Here is a 21,369-nt window from a genome sequence, read left to right as displayed (position 1 = left end):
TTGTATTAAAATACAATAGCTTCCCAAGATAGGACTTAGGAATAAAAAAACTTTACTCAGTTTGGACAAATCTTTTCTTTCACATTCAACAAAATTCAAGTACCCAGAGAACAAAGTACTGAAGATACTGAAAAGCAAAGACTGTTCTTTAAAAGCTATCTTTTCCTTAGAAAAATCCTTCCCCAACTTACATATTGTCAGTGCTATGGAAATCACTAAATCCCAAAACTGTAATGATTTGTTAACTGGTATCAAAATTTGGAAAACTACACCAAAATAAATTCCAAGCAAAATTTAAGCAGTAGTAAATAAAGCACCAAATTCTAATTATCTGGCTTGGTGAAAATTATGTTTCATGGTGAGCACAGATACAAGTACCCCTGATTCCAACATTTAGAAGGCAGAGGAAAAGGATGGTGAGTTCAAGGCCAGCTACAAAATGAGACCTCTACTTCAAAACCAATGTTTTACATATTTATTTATGTAATAGATACCAATCATTTGCAGCTACTCTTAATTTTAAAAAAGGAATCTGGGGCATATTATTCTATGAAGGACATTATTCCATGTACAAAATAATTTCTTTTGTAGGTAACACTACAATGTCAATTCTCTGCAATAAATCCGACAAGATAGGAAAATGTTAGTTCAAAATTTCAAATATATCTCCATCCATTAGACCAGTTCTTCTTTTGTGTGGGCATACTAGGGGAGAACTATGAATTGAAGACTGGGTCCATGTGTATGCTAGGCAATTAGTCTACCAAAGTTGTTTAGAGATAGAATCTTGCATATAGCCCTGAATCCTACCTTACTTAACCTTTACAGTACTGAGATTATGGATATGCACTACCACACCCAGATAAATTAGACATTAATAAGGCACTTAACACTCAGAACTTTGGAAATAGAAAGGAATTTCCAGTTAGATTCAGCTCTTCAGTAGGACAAGTCCTGGACATTGACTAAAAACAGTGAAAAACAGTGCTGCTGAGTGCATGATGATGATACCCAATCAGGCTGTTCATTGTGGGTCTGCACTATGAGCAAGGATGGATGGCTGTACTTGCACCATTCTGCTGAGTAGTATTTCATTCAGTAAGTCAGTTTCCTCTGACAGTTCTCAGAGTTCAAAGAGCACAGACCCATCAAGCTGATTTCATCAAGTCTATTTATTAATGCATTTCAAGTTTCAAAAAACCTTACATCTTTGCACAATACTTTATTTTTTGCAGGTTTTAGTAAAAATTTCCAAAGTGAACAAAAAAAAGATACTGTATAAAACACAGTGGACATTAAACTGACAGTAGTATTAGATCTCACTGGTCCTGATCCTTTCATTTTTACCACATCTTGATTTGCAGTGGAAACAGTTCAGTGCATGTATCTCTTCAGAAAACATTTAACTTAGACTCAAAATAAAACAGGCAGTGTATAACTGCCAAAACCCTACCACAGGATAACATTACAAGCAAAAAATGTACATGTTCCAAAGTCTACCACACTCAAGAAGTTACTAAGAACTCTTGCAGAATAAAGTCACCATTTTAGAAATGCAAACCCACTTTCAACCTTTGCACAGTCCAAAAACAAAGGCATTTGAATGATTTAAAGCAGTGTCATACACAGCTACCTACTTGTTGGGTTAGAATTATTTATAGTCTATCTGGGGTTTCATGTACAAAATTTGTCTCTAAATCATGTACAAAAAGCTGTTTTGAAAAAAGTCACCACGTACTGTACAAGTTTACAAGGAGAGATCCCATTGTTTCTCTAGCGTTTTTGGCCTTGCTGGCTCGCGTCACATTATGAGTGATTGTGTAAACCTTAGACTCTTAAGAAAAAAAGAAAAAGAAAAGAAAAAGAAAGCCAAACACAGTAATCTTGTCAACCTTCCCTAAATTTGCCTCCTATGTAAAGCCAGGAAAATCACTGCTATTGACTTCTAATTTAAGTGATGTAGCTGGAAAACAGAAGCAATGAATATGTCACAAGCTTACATTTTTTTTAATGCCCCCTCCATTTTCTGCATAGCAATAAGCCTGTTAATACATTAAATGCTTTTGCTTTCTCTTTCTTTAAAGATGCCAATTATTTATATCTGCTTAAAAAAGAAGTTTGTAATGGGACACTGTGCTATTTACCTTCATTGTTGTTAAAATGGCTTAAGGGTTGGAAAAACAATGTCAGAAGGCCTATCTACAATTTTAACTACCTGCAGAGCAAAATACTCATCTCTAGTGGTTACCAATGATCAGTGGATGGTGTGCTGAAGACCTGTCCAAATATTTCAAATGAAGATACTGATTCTCTCTTCCATATCAGATAAAAACAGAATTAACAAACTTTAAGTATATGGAATACACAAAGGAAGAAGCATAATTCCTACCAAGGGATGAATAAAATTTCACCTAGCAATTTAAAAAGGGAATTGAATTAGGAAGTGTAAAATACTAAGCAGAAATCAGACATTTACATAAAGAACTGACTCTGAAGCCAAATGCTATTGCTGTCCAGTTTGCACCCCAATCAACTGCATTCTTCAGCGCAGCCTCTCCTGCTCACAGCAGCCATGTGACAAGGAAAAAGATCTATGTAAGAACCAACTCCATCGTAAGAAAAGGAAAAATGATTCTCATTTCAAAACTGCCTGTGTGAAGCCATTACAGAATCCTGGACCACTGAACACCACCATTCTCTGTTATCCTGAGTATGTCAATTAAACAGTAATTTTTTCATTAAGAGCAGGAAAAATTTATAATACAAAGAAACATCCATATTGCAATTTCTGTTTACAATTGCACAGAGAAGTACAGTGTACGTAAGAAATACATGTCTGCATATAACAAGGTATGTACATTGGTAAGTGATGTATCCAATGTTGAGGTGGTTGAGCCTCTCAGCCTTGACTGGCAGTTGAAAAAAATATATTTCAATTTGTGATAAAAGTTCATCGAGAGCCAAGTCTGTCTGCAAGTGAAGAAAATGCAGAAACGAAGAACAGGGAACATGGGGCACATAATAATATTCTAAGACTTTGTGCCATTATGTTAAAAATATCTGTCCATAAGAAAATTGGGTTCCTTTTCCATCTACCCCCCCAAAAAAGAACTGAAATTTTCAGGCTTTAAATGTAAGTAATTCCACCTGGTCTGAGGACATGATCTCTTGCCATTTTTTCTTCAACTATGAACTGTGAGGGTTTCGTCTGGAGATGATGACTTAACAGGTTTCTCTTTGGAGTGAAGTTTTCCCACTGTAGGCACTAGGAAGAACCAAGGCAAAAGCTGCAGTTAGCGTCGCATGTGTCCCATTTGATAACTCTCCCGGGGCCTCTGACGCGGGGGCTGCTGAATGGGTTGCGGCGGTCTCCTCCTCTTTAAAGTGCCTGTAAAAAAAAACAAAACAGCTTACTGTGTACCACCTCCTCATCTTCAAAAGCAAAGCGCTCTTTCACCAAGAAAAATTACTCTTTGTGATTGATCAGCAGAAGCATGGACCCTGTAACACAGTTTTCAATTTTTTGGTGGCTGTTAATAATAACAACAATAACAACAATAAATGATAATAATTAATACTTATTTCATTTATGCCAGTTCAAGCTAAATCACCAACTTTAACATGTATTCAATATGAAAATTACTAAAATGTTTCATCATTTTATGTTGTCTTTAACTCTCATATTTAATGTTTAACAGCACATCTCAGTGGAGATGATCTACATTTCAAGTACTTGACAACCTTAAGAATTAGACTGATTAGTCTAAATTAATACAAGTTTGAGGGCATATTCTATGACTTGAGCTTTGACAGACACTTGAGGTCTGTCTGCACAGCAGGACTGCAACTAACTCATCCAGTCTGCTATAAAGACTTTAAGACTGTTTCTATAAGTGCTTAGCACTTTTTATGAAGGTTTAACAAATGACAATCAGTTTTCAGAGGTGTCAATATACAAGTCAAATATCTGTTCCGCTGAAGGAGAATGCCATGGTAACTGTGCCTAAAAAGTGTCCTGTAGCTCTTGGAAATGTGTTAAAACTGACACAAGTGTCTGAGTTCTGACTCAGGAAACTTAAGAAAACAAGTTTATCAAATCAAATGTCCTCTCATGCCTACTACGATTTCTGGGCTTTCTTGTCCCAACACAGAAACAGAGGGAAAACACAGAGTAGAGGAAACTACTTTGTGTCGCTTTATAGTTGACCTGACAAGGCTCTCCTAAGAAGGGGGAGATGCCAGCACCCAACCCTGGCTTTCTTGCCACTGTCTTAGGCAATGTCTTCCCTGCACTTGTAATGACTAGCCACATTATACTTTGGAGAAGGGAATGGAGGGACTGTTAAGAATGACAGAGAAACTGCTTCCTCTCTTGTCTTCTTCAAATGCTCAGACTTGATTTATCCTAGTAGTGGTATCCTCCTGAGGGAAAGGGTGGAGACTATGTGACAAGCTCTTAACATTTGAAGCTGCTACACTAAGACTCCCCTTCATACATATTTGTACTTCTTGAGTAAGCTTCATCTAGGAGGAAAATGTGCTTCTGTGCCAGAAACTATTTCAAGAACACAGACATTACAAGTTGTTAACAGCGCCATTAGCTATTCAGATGGAAAGACCAATAACTTAAAAGCAGCTTAACTACCATAACAAAAATAAGGTATGGTAACAGACTGAGGTAAAAACAAGGGGTGAGGGAGTCCAACACTAGGATAGATCAGCATTACACTGGTAGTCTGTAACTAGATTGGACTGACAAAGAAGTGTACAGCCATTGAATCATTTGTCAAGAACAAAGCCCCATAAACTCAGTTACTAAAGCCTTGCATCCTCCCTGCCTGGAAGCTCTGGCTCTGCTCACAGCAGCACCCACTGATCAGCACCTTACCTGGAAGTGGTTTAGGAGGAGGCAACTTTGGATTACTACTTGGAGTGTGAACACTGCAAATCTTGATAAATCCAGCCATTAACATGATCAGAGCAATTCCCATAAGCAGTACTGCCCACCAGTTAGCCTGGACAGGAACAGAATTCAATTGTTTTAAGACAGCAGATACCAATAACCATCATATGTAGTATTTACAGCTTCTAAATTCTGAATATCCATATTGGATTTAATATAGATTGTAACACTTATGCAATTACTACTAATTATTTCTAGCAAAATAAATATTCAAAATACCTCTATCATCTGAGGCTTTACACAACTTATTACCTCTATACTGTTTACTCAGAACCTAAAATAAAAATACATGCTGTACCAAAACACCCCTAGCCACTTTATGTATACATAAGCTCTCTCACATGAAAACAACTTTTGTTTCACTTTGAACGAATCTCTAACGTAGTGAAAAGTGGCAAGTAGAGTGCAAAGACCTTTCAAAAATCTGATCCAGAGACAGCAGCATGCACCACATTACTCCCCTGAGCATGTTAGCATGAAAATCCCGTAACAAGGAACTCAATTGGCACTATATGTGCTTGCCTTGCCACCAAGATGAGCACCCTAGTTCAGGTCCTCAGAACTAATGAAAAAGCCAGGTGTGAAAGCAAATACCTATAATCCCAGCACTGGAGAGTAGAGACAAGTGGATCTCTGGGGCTTGCTGACCAGCCAGTTTAGCCAATCAGAAAGCTACAGGTTCATAATAGATCCTTGTCAACAACAACAAAAAAGGTGGAAAGCAACATCCAACATCAAACTCTGCCTCACATGTGGACATGCAATCCCCAAAGTAGATCACTGACAGATGAACAGAGAGACTGAAAGACACAGACAGACAGACACAGACAGACACATACAAATTTCTATGATACAAGAATACAAGAGTATTTTCCTAGATAGTCAGGCCATGGTCATCACAGACCCATGCAAGCTTTGCCACCTGCTCCCCTCTGCTGTCCTTCAGTCTGGAAGGATCCCACAGGTCCCTACTGATATTTAAGACTTTGAAACTTTTGGGGCTGGAGAGATAATTCAGTGGATAAGAGAACTTGCTACACTTAGAGAGGATCTATCTGGTTTGATTCCTAGCACCTACATGGCAGTTCACAATGATCTGTAATTCCAACAACAGGGGATCCTATGCCCTATTCCACTCTCCACAGGGAAAAAACATGCATATGATGCACATACATACATGCAGGCAAAATACCCATACACATAAAATACACACTTTTGAAAATTTCAGGGCAATTGTTAAGTACAGGATGTTAGCGACCAATCTTGAATTCCCCAGATGAGATTTGGGTCACACATTTGTTAGGAGTGTCACAGAAGGAATGCTGTACTCTTTTATCACATTCTGTCAGGCTGGACATGACTCCAATTTCATTACTACGATGCTACCTAACCTTGATTACTTGATTGAGATACTATCCACCATGTATTATCCAATGAGACTTTTTTCCCTTGTGAAATCAATGAGTATTTTGTAGAGATGCAATTTGGAACTATGTAAACATTTCATTCTTCACCAACTATTATTTATTTAGCCTCTTGTTCTGTTGGGGTTTTTTAGCCTATACAATGGTTTATAACCCAATACTAGTATTACCATGGAATTTTTTGCACCTTCCCCGTCTCATTCTTTAAGCACTTACTTTCTCACACAACAAAAATTTCAATACCTGAGTCCTGGATCACTCTTGTCTCTGTTGAGCCCTGGTTCTTCTCCTAGGAAGACCCCTCTTCACCCCACTTGCACACTGACATTACACTTGCCTTCTATATAGGACAGAGGCTTCTTACTGTACTTTCAGTGTTTTTCCTACTCTGTAGACCCTACTCACTCCACTTGAACACTAACACAGTACTCAACTTCTACACAGGACAGAGAATGTTCATAATATTTGAGCTATGTCATCCCACCATGGTCTTCCCCACATCCTCCTAACCAGGTAAGGCTCTATTGGTCAGCCATCTCTGTGGTACTGCAGTTCTCCATACCTGAAGGGGATTCCTACCTTGCTTAGACTCAACCAATGACTTCAAGAACAAACTATTCAAGAAAAGAACCTACATGATGGAAGCAAAGAATGGATTCCAGAAAGCTGTCCTCTGACCATCACTTACACACACACACACACACACACACACACACACACACACACACACACACACACACACACACGTCTTTGTTTTTGTTTTGTTTTTAATGTAAAGGTGATAGAGAGATAGCTCAGTGGTTAAGAGCACTGGTTCTTCTAGTAGCAACACATGGCAGTTCACAACCATCTGTAATTCTAGTGCCAATGGATCTGACAATGTCTTCTGGCACACACATGGTACACACATACAAGAGAACACTCAAACACATAAGATGAAAATAAAAAGTAATGAAAGGAGAGGGAGGCCAGATGTGATGACACATATCTATGATCCTAGCAACTGGGAAATGAAGGCAGGAGGATAAGAAGTTCATTCGGGGTTAGCCTCAGCTAATACTGAGTCTGGCCTGGGCCAAATGAGATCTTATCTCAATCCTTTCCCCACCTCCACTCCAAGAATATAAAGAAAAGGGAACGAGGACAGTTCTGGTTTTTTTTTTTTTTTTTTTTTTTTGGTTTTTCAAGACAGGGTTTCTCTGTGGCTTTGGAGGCTGTCTTGGAACTCACTTTGTAGACCAGGCTGGCCTCGAACTCACAGAGATCCGCCTGCCTCTGCCTCCCGAGTGCTGGGATTAAAGGCGTGCGCCACCAACGCCTGGCTCGACAGTTCTGTTTTTTAATTTAAAAATGAACTTAGAATGACATATTGCATATGGCTTTGTCATCAGTCTCCTACAATCCTCAGGTTTTAGGTCTGTACAGGAGAGTCCCACAGCAACCTTCCTTTCTTCTGTTTTATTTATTTATTTATTTTTGAGCAGGATTTCTCTTGTGTAGCTCTGGCTGTAGGTCTGTACAGGAGAGTCCCACAGAGACCTTCCTTCTGTTCTTTCTATCTATCTATCTATCTATCTATCTATCTATCTATCTATCTATCTATCTATGAATGAGCAGGATTTCTCTTGTGTAGCCCTGGCTATAGTCTGTACAGGAGAGTCCCACATTGTGTAGCCCTGCCTGTCCTAGAACTGCTCTGTAGACTAGTAGACTAGGTTGACCTCAAACTCACGAAGATCTATCTGCCTCTACCTCCCGAGTATTGGGATTAAAGATGTGTGCCACCATTACCTAGCTGAGAGCAACTGTTGTCTGTGATCCACTTGGGAACCACTGCCCTAAATCTTCCACTCAAAAAGAATACCAGATACTTAGTATTTAAATTCATAAAGTTAGAGCAAAATAAAAGGGTGGTAACTGATTAAAAAATGAGGAAGTGCATTCTGGAGGTTGAAGTAGGATTGCTGTTCGTTGGAGCTCAACTTGGGTTACATACCAAGTACCAGGTTTAGGGCCATGATACAAGAATTGAGTCAAAAAACTGAGGAGTGTGTACTTTGAGCCCAATTACCCAGAAGCTAAGGGTAGAGGGACCCCTTGAGTCCAGGAATTAAAGATCTGGACACTATAGTAAGAAGGGGTATAAGGAATGTTAATTCTTATCAAAATAATAACTAAAACAAACTTTTGGCAAACTTAAATAAAAAGTCATAACAGAGTGGGGAATGAAAGGAAGGAGGCACATAATGTTAAGTTTGAAAAAAAAAAAGGTAAAAAAGTGGTTCTCTGCAATATTAAACCTAGCCAAAAGATGGTAAGAAAAACAAAGAAAAACTGGAAAAAAATTATGAATGTCCTTAACTCCCATTTAAAGAACAGGTGATAACTGCCCAGTATCTCAACATATTTAAAGGTGAGTGTTCTCGGTCTGATTCTCTGTATTGTTTCTCTGTATTGTTTTGGAGGCTGTCCTGGAACTCCCAATGTAGACCAGGCTGGCCTCGAACTCAAAGAGATACGTCTGCCTCTGCCTCAGTCTGATTTCCAAGAACTACATGATGCTTGCTAACACTATAGAGTATGTTTATCAAAGCCTCCCAACTAAAACAAACCCAGCAAAGACATGGAGCATATTCTGGAAAAACCTAAAGATGGCTGTCAAAACAACTCTACACAAAGAAAAACAACAACAACTAACAAAAAATATTTCCGTGGCAACAGTAGCCATAAAATAGTGAAGTGTTAAGGTTCTTCTGACTTTACAGAACCGCATGAGGAGAAAAGGGGCCATAAAGCACTTCAAGGAGACAAAAGCACACTAGGCAGCACTGGGAAAGACACAGTGAAGGTAGCCCTTCACTTTCTGCACAGCCTCTTACAGCAGAACACCCTAACAGCATACATTACCAAACAGAAAAATATTACCATGACTGGTAAGATGCCAAGGCACAAACTATCATTACTACAAAACAAACCTTGTTATGCAAGGTTACTCTGTACAAAATCAAACGAGATAAACAATATAAAACAAACTCAGCATTTACTGTCTTATTGCTTAACCTGGCCAATGTTCACTAAAGTATCCAAAGCCTGCTCTCCAGGCATTGTGGGTGGCACTAACTGATGATGTTATATCAGCGCTGACATTATAAAAGACACCCGTTACCCTCACACATTTACAGCAAACCTGTATAAATTCAGAAGTGACTGATTAACCCATTCTAGAACTTAAGATAAGTACTCCCATTGCTAATTCACAGAAAGGGATCTTTCATTAAATCTACTGAAAAAAATAAAAGTAATAACTTGGAAAAGGGAAAGTCCGAGTTCTAAGTCAATTTGCAAAGCAAACTGTTCCATTTTAGGTATAGTACATTCTTAAACATAACACTTGCAGGTAAGTCTCCTACACAAATCGATTGGAAGGCATGAACATTTAGGTTAATCTCAGCAATCCTTTAAGAAAATCACAGTTGGCACTGGAGGGATGGCTCAGCAGTTAAAGACCACTAGCTGCTCTTTCAGAGGTCCTAAGTTCAATTCCCAGTACCCATATGCTGGTTCATAACCATCTATAACTGTAGTCCCATGGGATCTGATGCCTTCTTCTATGTGCAAATGTACATGCAGACAAAACACCCTAAAAGTACATAAATAAATATATGCATATGGGTGTACCTGTTATATTGAAACAAGAGAGAAATACATAAACCAAGTAGCACTTTCCTAAAAAGCCCAGTGAAAAATACTAATATAGCCGGGGGTGGGGTGGTGGTGCACGCCTTTAATCCCAGCACTCAGGAGGCAGAGGCAGGAGGATCTCTGTGAGTTCGAGACCAGCCTGGTCTACAAGAGCTAGTTCCAGGACAACCTCCAAAGTCACAGAGAAACTCTGTCTCAAAAAACAAAAGAAAACACTAGTATATGCATCACCAGAAGAAGTCATCTGCAAGACTGTAAGCAACAGAAGGAAGCAGAATGACTCCTACTATCTATAATGAAGCTTTGAATGACACTCAAGTGGAGATCCCAATCACTTCAGAAGGAAATAAGAACCAGGGACACTTAAACATTAAACACCTATACATACAGTAATTCTAGTATAAACAGGCAAGTGTTCTTCATTCAACATTGGTGACCACTGTCCAAGCAAAACTAAGATCAAACATTTAAAGTTATGGTTTTTATGAATGAAGACTATACTTACTACAATCCACTCAGCAATATTTTCATAGAGTTGTGGACTAAAAATTGCTTTTTTCAGCCTAGCTAGAGGACCATCAGCATCTACTAATCTGCACCGCATGAAAACATCACAGTAGCCTCTGAAGTCATTACATGGAGAGCCCGGCTGCAGAGTGATAGTCCGACCACCAAACTGCTTGTTCCACTGTGAAGACCCTGTACTAGCACAAGTTGAAGGGGCCACTGGAAAAAGAAGTGCCAAACATGGATGTTAGAATACCTGGGGTGGGACACTCATGGAAAGCAAAAAGAACTACATTACACAGACTTATACTAGTTTGTCAGAATAACATCATTAATCATTTACCTTAAATGTTAAAATACAAACTAGCATTACATCTTGACTTAATGCCTACAATGGCTTTGAAACCACTGAGCTATGCTTACTGCCTAAAGCTGGCAAGATTTGGTCTAATGCATTATTTAACAACATTGTAAGGACCAAAATACAATGCTACATTAAATTTTTCTCAAAAGAGAACCAATTTAGCTGGAAAATATCTGTCTAAACTGTCAGTTTATCAAAGGAAACTTACAGTGATCTTCTCTGCCCCCACCTTACTCCAGCCACCACTCTCATGGCAGCTCTGTCTGTCTGTCTGCCTGCCTGTCTCTGTCGCTCACTCTCTCTCATTTTAAGCTATAAAAAGGCTCCTTTGCAGGTTTTAAAGGAAGCTTCTTTCCTTTTAAGGCTTTGCTAAGCTGTTTCTGATACTGCTGTTCCTTTCTCATGCTCTCCCACCTAACTGCTCAATCATGGTCTTGAGGTCCTTTTTCCTAATAAACCTCATTCCCAAAGGATGAAAAAAAATTAATGGCAAATAATAGATTTTGGAAGTAGACTTTAAGCTGAGGTATTGAAAAGCCTTACTTTTCTTCATGCAGCAAACATGGCATAACTCCTTATCATCTTTGCCATCAGAGCTGGCACAGGTGCACTCCTCCAAGTCATACTTCTCACAGATAGAACCTGCACATTGCTGGGGGGAAGGCAAATTTTATTTAGTACTGTCCCTGGTAACAAGTAGGTAAAAGCTTCCTATGTCAAACAATAAGGTGGTATTATTTTATGTAATAAACAATAAGGCTAGAGATGCATCTCTATGGTAAGCAACTGCCTAGCACATGATAGGCCCTGGGTCTGATCCCAGGCATCAGAAAACAAAAACATAGGTGAATATCAGAACCAACAATATCACATAAATATACCTGAGACTAAATGAAAGTAAGTTATACAACCTTTAAAGCAATTAAAGCAGGGGGAGGGGCAGGGCTAAACAAAAGCAGAAAAGAAGCAGTTCCACATTTGTGTTGGTTATTGTGGCTCCTGTATAAGCAGAGAAAAAGTAAGTTTTCTTCATGCAGAACAAAGTGACAAAAGATTTCACACTCAGAGAAAATGACCAGATGAGTTCTTTTATTCAGGTTCCTGAAATATTAATTTATACGACTTAAAAGCAGTGCAGATAAGACCACATACCTAGTTGTACTCTTGTGAATACCAAAGACATATGGCTGCAGAGATGAAAGGTGAGTCAAGAGCTAACTGTATGCCACCAGGCAATTGTGTCACATTATACATTTGCAGCTTTGTGGGAAACAGATACTATTGAATGGGAGCCCCAGAGTAGTTACCTTATGGAACTTTCAGTGTCAACCATTATTCTGAAAAAGGATGCTCTATAAAATTTAAAACATCTTAAACCAAATGCTTACCCCATTAATGCACACTTGTGTATGCCTGTTACAATCTGTAAAGTTGGGCTTGGGATCAGACGCTGGACAGATTGCTGTGAAGCCATTGCATATCCCTTCCTTTGCGCAGTCAGAATCATCCCGACACTTCTCAGACTTGGACTTGAATGCACACTGTGCTGTACAGCAGGGTCCTTGACTTGGACTAGAAGAAGTGTTAAATGATCAGATAAAGTAAATCACTTGGTTATGGGTCTGATTTTTACATCACCTTAAATGGTAAGTACATTACTGGAACACAACTTCAAATATTACTAATAACAAAGTATGCTATTTGAACATTCTAGCATGTGTAAGAAGATGATTAAGTATCTGGTTTCCACAGTCAAAAACACTACATTCAGCATTCTTACTCAGTCTTTTGTGAAGTGAATTTAGGATTAGGAAACTTTTCAGTGTTTTTTTTCCACAACTACGTAACATTAGTCAATTTACATGTTTCTGTACTAAAACTAGGACACATAGACTAACTATCTAAAAAAAATTATGCACTATAGCCTATTCCCTGTAATCACAACTGCATTTGACAAGTGAAATAACTTTATGACACTAAGCCACAGAAGCCTACATTCCCCACTTAACCTAAATTTTAAAGTTAAGATTCTACTTGGACAGAAGATAGCCAAGTTTTCAAAGTTAGACACTAAACGATATGTATCTTAAGGAGCAGAATTTTCACATTCTTTTTTCAATACCCAAATCACTAAATTATGACTTGTTCCAATAGTCAACAACAGAAAAATAACAACAGATCAAAGCAGGGCAAATTTCCACAGCCATATGGATTTCTTGCCATCAGCATTAACTCTGTCCTAACCCAGCAGACATGTTCACATCAATGGGGTTTGCAAGGCAGGTACCTGCACTGCTTCCCAGGCTTCAGCTTGCATTTCTTCCCCTCTGGCTGGTTTGCATCAAAGCAGCATTCATCTTTACACTGGTCGCTGTACCCACAGTCACATTCCTCACCTTGCTCCACCATCCCATTTCCACATATAGGCTGGCCAGATTCTGAAGAAAGTAACAGAACAAGATGATCACAATATGCACACACTAATTTTCTTCAAAATTTACACACTCAGAGCTAGAGAGATGGCTTGACTGTTTATTTACGAACACTTGCAGCCCTTCCTGAGGGCCTGATTGCAGTTCCCAGCATCCACATGGTGCTCACAACTGTTTATAACTTAAGATTCAGGTGACCTGACACCATCTTCTGACCTCCAAGGGAATCAGGCTTACTCATGATGCAGACATACATGCAGACAAAACACTGCAAACACAAAAGTAAAGTAAAATCCACAAACTCTTTAGAGCTTCACCAAAAAGAAAAAGGAAATTTTGATGAGTAAGTAAGGCAAAGAACAGAATCTAAAAATCAGGAGACCTGTTTTTCAGTTAGGGCAGTGCTACTAAGGAACAATACAACCTCAGCATGTCACTCCCTGTGGGGGCCTCTGGTTTTGCACACTGAGAAAACTAATTCCATGAGTCTTTCTTATATTCTTTACAGAACTAGTAACTTGCTGTTTAGACCACATTATAATTGAGCTTTGCTGACTACACATGTATGCCATACATATGCAAATAAAGTTAAGTTTTCTCAACCAAGAGAAAAGAGGAAAACCTGTCTGTTACATAAACTTCAAACATACATGAAAGTAAGTACAATGACCTCCCATGTATTCTTCTCTTGTCTTACTTATTCAAACCATTTAGCATTTTGAAATCACCACACCTAATACATTGCTTTGTAAATACTTCAGGCTGCATGTCTAAATGATAAGCCTTTTATAAACCTAAGTATATATTATTACCACAGCTAATAAAACCAGCAACATGCTTAACAACTAAGCATCTAATAGCCAATCAATGCTCAGATTTCCTGAACTATCTGTTTTCAGTTGGTCACTAAATCAAGTTCCAAACAAGACTCTCCTAACTCCACTCCTTTCCTCATAGTTGCTTTAGCTGATGTATCTCTTAAGTTATTTTACTATAGAATAGGTTCATCCTGTCTTTTTATTTTTACATCATTTATTTGCTAAGAAAGTTGGATTCTTTTTTCCTAAACATTTATTTATTTATTTATTTATTATGTATACAGTGTTCTGCTCGCATGTATTCTTGCACACCAGAAGAGGGTACCAGATCTCATGATAGATGGCTGTGAACCACCATGTGGTTGCTGGGCATTGAACTCAGGGCCTCTGGAAGAGCAGCCAGTGCTCTTAACTTTGAGCCATCTCTCCAGCCCCAGAAATTGGATAATTTTATCCTACAACTTTCACTTTTAAGAAAAGATCATATTATTGCAAATAAGAACTTTTAAATTTACATTATTCTTTTTCTTGCTAGACCAAGCTCCTTAAGGAAGGAATATATGCTAATATTGATATACTCTCTGTAGTCCCAAGCAGCCTAACAGTATGAGGACAGATCTTAGATAATTAGAGTTAGAAACTCTGGTCTAAATATTGATGGATAATTCAATACATTTCTTCAATTTCTAAAATTCTCACTGAAGCTTAAAATTAGAATACTGGATTCAATGCCCAGTACCACTAAAACAAATGATGGAGGGGGCAGGTTGAGAATCAGACTAGGAATGTTACTCTTTGTGAGAATACAAAATCACCTCAGGACATTATTATTTACTGGGAATGACAGTATCAAATGCCTTTATTTTATAGTAAGCAAAACTAACTTCCAAGGAACTCATGACTTGATAGAGGTCATATACTCCAATATGATCACACAGATGAAGCCTGGGGTTCTTGGATCTTAAATCTTAGGTGCTAAGCCAAACAGTGGTGGCTCACGCCTTTAATCACAGTACTCAAGAGGCAGAGGCAGGTGGATCTCTGTGAGTTTGAGGCTAGCCTGGTCTACAAAGTTACACAGAAAAACCCTGTCTCAAAAAACAAAAACAAAGCATAACAAAAATAAAAACAAAAGAAAACTTAGACTCTTCTCTATCTAATGCATCAATTTGGGCTCTAAAATGGGAATTAAATAAATACAAGGGAATTCACACCCAGAATAGGAACTTCACTTACAGCACAGATGAATGAAAACCACTCCAGGAAGATAGACTTTACATTTATCAAGTTCTTTCTTAATTCATTAAAGAAAATCTTAGCAGTCACTGAAACTCCAGCCCACTATCTGATCTTATATGATGTCTTTGGACTCTACAACTAGAATATCCATACTAAGTAAAAACAATGCCTTTTAAAGGGCTAGTAGTAACTTCATAATTCATGTGACATGTAACTCAAGAGAAAAGGTCAGAAAATACATATACAGTATCTGACACACAATGTTCTTCCTAATAGCTACCCTGATACATTCATTTTTATAATCAACTTCAAATTTTACTGTGAAAATGCTTATCATCTATAAGGCATTTCTACATGAAGAACTGACAGAAGTGACAGAAAAACAACCACCAGCCAATGACAGTAACAAATAATAGCATCAATGTAATGCCAATCTACACTATGTGGGGAAAGCCTTAAAAGAAAAAGCTAGAGACTCTGTGACAAAGATAAAGAAATATACTACAGGCTTGGAGAAAGCATCTGTAAACCATTATCTGAGTCCAGCATAGTAGGGCACAACTATAATCCATCACTCAGAACATAAAAATGAGGATTGGGTACTACAGCAAGAACAACCAAAACTCCCCCAAGTTATCTGACAAATCACTAGTCATTATATGAAGCAATCTCAATATTCAATGAGCAAAACAAAAAACTAGCATACTTTGAAAACTGTTGAGAAACATGAGTAGACATCCCATGAGAGAAAATAGACAGCTAATAAGCTATGAAAGAGTTCACCATTGTCACCAGAAGAATACAAAATAAAACAAGGAACTATTGCCTCATTCCTACCAGAATGGTTTGATCCAAAAATAGTGAATATGCTAGATTCAGATTCTGATGATGAAGATGACAATGGCAAGACTGAAACTAGTCATAACCAGATCCTGAGAGTATAAAGTAGTATAGCCACCTTGGAAAGCAGTTTAGGAGTTTTATAGAAAACAAAACAAGTGATAAACTATATGGTCTATTAACTATACTTAAGGTGCTTATCAAAGAATAAGAAACATGTTCACATGAAAAACCTACACATGAATTTTATAAATATTTAACTGACAAAAAGCAAAACTCTGCGAACAGTCAGCCCAGCTGTTTTTAGCAGGTGAATGACTAAACAAACTATTATATATTAAGGAGTAACTTCTTGACAACAGAATGGACAAACTACTAATAATATTGAATATCCTTGTCCTGATGGACTGTTCTGGATCTTGTCTGTGGTGGTGGTATATAAAACTACACATGTAATCAAATTAATAAAAAGAAGTGAACACCTTGGGAAGATAGAAGTAAGGAGTGTGAAGTGTGCGTTGATGACATCACACTGATGATACTGTCAACCTGCAAGGCATTACCAATGGAGACACTAGATGAAGGTGCTGAGTACCTACTGTTTATTGTAACTGTGAATCTACAATTATCCCAATAAAAAGTGTATTGAAAACAAAAGGACAGACTTATCTGGAAGTCATCCTTAATTCAGCAACCCTTCTTTGAATGTTCTTTATACACAAAAGTGATCATGACTCAATATTTGCATTCAAGGATTTATAATCTTGTGGAAAAAGATGATACATAAAACAACTTTAAGAGTAGGCAGAATATTTGGAATCTGATAAATGCCACAAGAGAGATATATAGCTGAATGTAAGACCAAAATCTGGTATGCTTACACAGTGGAATATTGTTTACCCTTTAAAGGAGTGGAGTTTTGGTAGATGTTATTATAGGGGTAAACCCTGAAAAGTTTATGTTAAGGAAAACAAGCTGAACACAAAAGAAAATACACTGTATGAGTCCCTTGTGCCCACTGACGGAAACAATGAGTAAACTAGATTCAGTCCTATAACAGTTATTCAGAAACAGGAACAAAACATTGTGATGAACCTTGAAATACTATGTGGAGTTAAAAGTGAAACTTAATAAATGGAAACAGCTATCAATTTCATTTGTATGAAATCTTAAAACAGGCAAACCAACCTCTGGTTAAACAATCAGTTAGCAGTTGCTCCTGGGAAACTGACTGTAAAGTGGAATAAAGAATTTCTGGACTGACAAAAATGTTCTGTATCTTCACAGCTGCTTGGTTGACATAGGTAACTGCCATTTGCCAAATTCACCAAATGGTGCAATTAAGATTTGTGCACTTCATCTGACAGAGGGCTGATCTCCAAAATATATATAGAACTTAAGAAACTATACATCAAAATACCAAATAATCCAATTAAAAAATGGTGTACCGATCTAAACAGAGAACTCTCAACAGAAAAATCTCAAATGGCCAAAAGTCATTTAAGGAATTGATCAACATCCTTAGCCATCAGGGAAATGCGAACCAAAACAACTCTGAAATACCATCTTACATCTGTCAGAATGACTAAGATCAAAAACACTGATGACAGCTTATGTTGGAGAGATTGGAGAAAAGGGAACACTCCTCCACTGCTGGTGGGAGTGCAAACTTGTAAAACCACTTTGGAAATCAGTCTGGCAGTTTCTCAGAAAATTGGGAGTCAATCTATCCCAAGACCCAGTGATACAACTCTTGGGCATATACCCAAAGGATGTTCAATCATACCACAAAGACACTTGCTCAGCTATTGTTCATAGCAGCATTATTTATAATAGCTAGAACCTGGAAACAATCTAGACGCCCTTTAACCAAAGAACATCATAAAATCTGCAGGCAAATGGATAGAACTAGAAAACAATCATCCTGAGTGAGGTGACCCAGACCCAGAAAGACAAACATGGTATGTGCTCACTCGAAAGTGGATACTAAATGCAAAGTAAAGGATAACTAGGATCCAATCCATTGCCCCAGAGAAGCTAGGTAACAAGGAAGACCCTAAGAAGGACGAATGGATCACCCTGGGGAGGGGAAATAGATGAGATCTCCTGGGTAAAGTGGGGATTGGAAGATGGGATGGGGAATGGGAACATGAGGAATGGGGATGGTTGAGTTGGGGGAGGGAAGAAAAGGGAGAGCAATGAAAGAGATATCTTGATAAAAGGGGGCATTATGAGATTAGGAAGAAACTTGGTGCCAGAGAAACTCCCAGGAATCCACAAGAATGACTCCAGCTAAGACTCCTAGCAATAGTGGAGAGGGTACCTGTACTGGCCTTCCCCTGTATTTAGATTGGTAACTACCCTAATTGTCATCATAGACTTGAGTAACTGATGGAAGCAGATGCAGAGATCCACAGCCAAGCATTGTGCTGAGCTCGGGGAGTCCAGTCAAAGAGAGGGAGGAACAATTATATGAGCAAGGGGAGTCTATTTAAGAGAGAAAGGAGGGATTATATGAGCAAGAGGGGTCGTTGTCCAAGATCATGATGGGGGAACTACACAGACACCTGACCCGAGTTAATGGGAGCTCAGACTCCAGACTAACAGGGAGACTGCAGGGGACTGACTTAGGCCCTCTGCATGTGGGTGACAGTTTTGTAGCATGGTCTGTCCCTGGTGCATGAGCTGGCTTTTTGGAACCCACTTCCCTATGGTGGGATGCCTTGTTCAACCTTGATGCAGGGGGAGGGTCCTGCCTCAATTGAATGTGCCATGTTTTGCTGATTCCCATGGGAGGTCTTATTCTTTCTGAGGAGTAGATGAAGGGGGGAATGGGAGGCAAGAAGGGAGGGGAAACTGTGGTTGATATGTAAAATAAATAAAAAAAATTTAAAAAAAAAGACTTGTGCACTTTACACATCCCTGTTTACTGCATCACTTTCCACAACAGCTAAGCTGTGGAACTAACCTGGGTGTTCAACAAGAGGAACAGATGAAGAAAGTTCACATAAACACACTTTGGGTTTTGGTTTTCTTTTGTTTTGTTCTTTTTGTTTTGTTGTTGTTGTTTGGTTTAAGACAGGGTCTTGCTGTGTAGCTCTGGCTGGCGTGGGGCCTGCTATGTAGACCAGGCTGGCTTTGAATTCACAACCCTTTACCTATTTCTGCCTCCTGAGTACTAGGATTAAAGGTGTGCACCATCACACCCATACAGCACATACACAATTGAGTTGGATTCAAATATGAGCACTGCAGTTTTTTGTTGTTTGCAGGAAAATATATACAACTAGAGATAATCATATTAAGTGAATTAAGCCAATGTCACAAAAACAAGTATCACACTGTCTTCTCATTTCCGGTTCCTAGGTTTTATACAAATCCATACAACCATGTACATATATATGACAAGAAAGCAGAAGCAAAACTACCTAGGAGACAGGTTGAGAAAAGGAGGATAAGAGGTATGAAGTAAATATGTTCAATGTATAGTTAAATGCCATATATACACACATATACACAAACAAAAACTCAGAATGTACAATTTACCTATGAAGGAATTGGTGGGGGGAGCCTCAGATATTTGATAAAGCAAATATACCAAGGTCTTAATTGGAAAACATAGGTGGGAAATGTTCAGAGTAATTCTTTCTAGTTTTCTAAATGTTTAAATATCTTGGGCTGGGAAGATGACTCATCAGGGGAAAGGCATTTACCACCAAGTTTGACAAGCTAGATTCAATCCTCAGAACACACATGGTAAAAGCAAAGAACTGACTCCAGCAAGTTGTCTTTTGACCTCCACATACATGCCATGAAGTGTGAAAAAGTTAATAATTAAAATATTGAGAAATATACATACCAACAAAACAGTTGTTTCTCTTCTTCTCAAGTACTTGGCTTATGTTTCTAATACTGCAGAGTGAAAATTTGTTGTTGTTAAGTTTGTCCCCAGATGTTGCTCTTGCATACATGATGTAATTGCCATTTTCTTTTTGTCCTAAGTTCTTAGATTCTCCTGGTGTGCACTCTGTTCCAGAATCATGCTGCCAAACAGAATATGATGCTACATTATTAGGAAGTAAAATAGGGTTTCCAGGTCATCTGCTTAAGTGGAATTTTCTCATCAGAACAGTGGAAGTCACATACTTTCCTTGAGGAAGGATCTAACAATTGCCTAGGATAGTGAGTTAGGAAAACTCTGTCAGGGGCCACAGTTGGCAGCACAGAAGGAAAACTGGAGGTCTAAACATAAACTATCTAAGAGCTTTGCCATTAGGGACTAGAACTGAGCATACACCATCATAAAGACTATTGAAAATATGCTTTTAAGGCTGGCAGTAATAATATGGATTGCTTAGCATTCACTAAAATATATGGTAAATTACATGCTAAAACCCAAGACCAGTACTGGGGAAGACAGAAAGTAAGACTTAAGGCAGTGGCAGCTTCCTTATGAGTCAGTGCAAAAGGCAGCTGAGTAAAATGCTGACTAGAGACAGAAACACAAGTTTTACTTTTAAATGAAATTAACAAAACTCAAGGCATGAGATCAAAACACCACTTCCTAGAATAAAGAGGAGACAGTTTTGTGCATGAGCACATGCACAGAAGTAGTTTTCATTGCAGTAATTTACCTAGGTATCAGAGGCATCAGAAGAGCTGCCTGATTGAAGCAGCAGATCCCAGCAGCACCTGCTTTCCTGGTCATGTGCACTAAAATAGCAAGCCCAGGATTTGGTAGATGCTTCGGTAGGAAAGAGCACTTGTTGTGAGTGCAAGAGAACCTCTGTACAAATCTCAGGACCCACATAAAAAAGCCAGGCACAGGACCAGTGAGATGGCTCAGGGGACAAAGGAGCTTATTATCAAGCTTGGCAACTTAAATTTGATCCTCAGGACCCAAATGCAAGTAGATGTCCTCTGACCTCTACTAACATGATATGACACACAAGTGAACACACACACACACACACACACACACACACAGAGCGAGAGAGAGAGAGAGAGAGCGAGAGAGAGAGAGAGAGAGCGAGAGAGAAAGAGAAAATATAATAACAATTTTAAAAATTAAAACCCAGAC

At 38.5% G+C, this 21,369-nt stretch overlaps 1 protein-coding gene across 1 annotated transcript in view; it reads right to left on the bottom strand.

Annotated features, from left to right (window-relative positions):
• Positions 1-1,154: 1,154 nt before the first annotated feature.
• Adam10 (ADAM metallopeptidase domain 10) overlaps positions 1,155-21,369 on the bottom strand; it is a 103,683-nt gene continuing 83,468 nt past the window's right edge. The window contains exons 10-16 of the mRNA XM_005075467.4: positions 20,149-20,332; positions 13,248-13,398; positions 12,349-12,532; positions 11,504-11,612; positions 10,595-10,815; positions 4,889-5,015; positions 1,155-3,388 (exon numbers count right to left, since the gene is read on the bottom strand). Of these exons, the coding sequence (XP_005075524.1) occupies positions 3,294-3,388; positions 4,889-5,015; positions 10,595-10,815; positions 11,504-11,612; positions 12,349-12,532; positions 13,248-13,398; positions 20,149-20,332 (1,071 nt within the window). The 3' untranslated portion in view covers positions 1,155-3,293. The remainder of the gene's footprint in view (positions 3,389-4,888; positions 5,016-10,594; positions 10,816-11,503; positions 11,613-12,348; positions 12,533-13,247; positions 13,399-20,148; positions 20,333-21,369) is intronic.

Source organism: Mesocricetus auratus, unplaced genomic scaffold (assembly GCF_017639785.1).
Source record: "Mesocricetus auratus isolate SY011 unplaced genomic scaffold, BCM_Maur_2.0 Super-Scaffold_100691, whole genome shotgun sequence".
Taxonomy (NCBI): Eukaryota; Metazoa; Chordata; class Mammalia; order Rodentia; family Cricetidae; genus Mesocricetus; species Mesocricetus auratus.
This window is presented reverse-complemented; position numbering and strand designations above follow the sequence as displayed.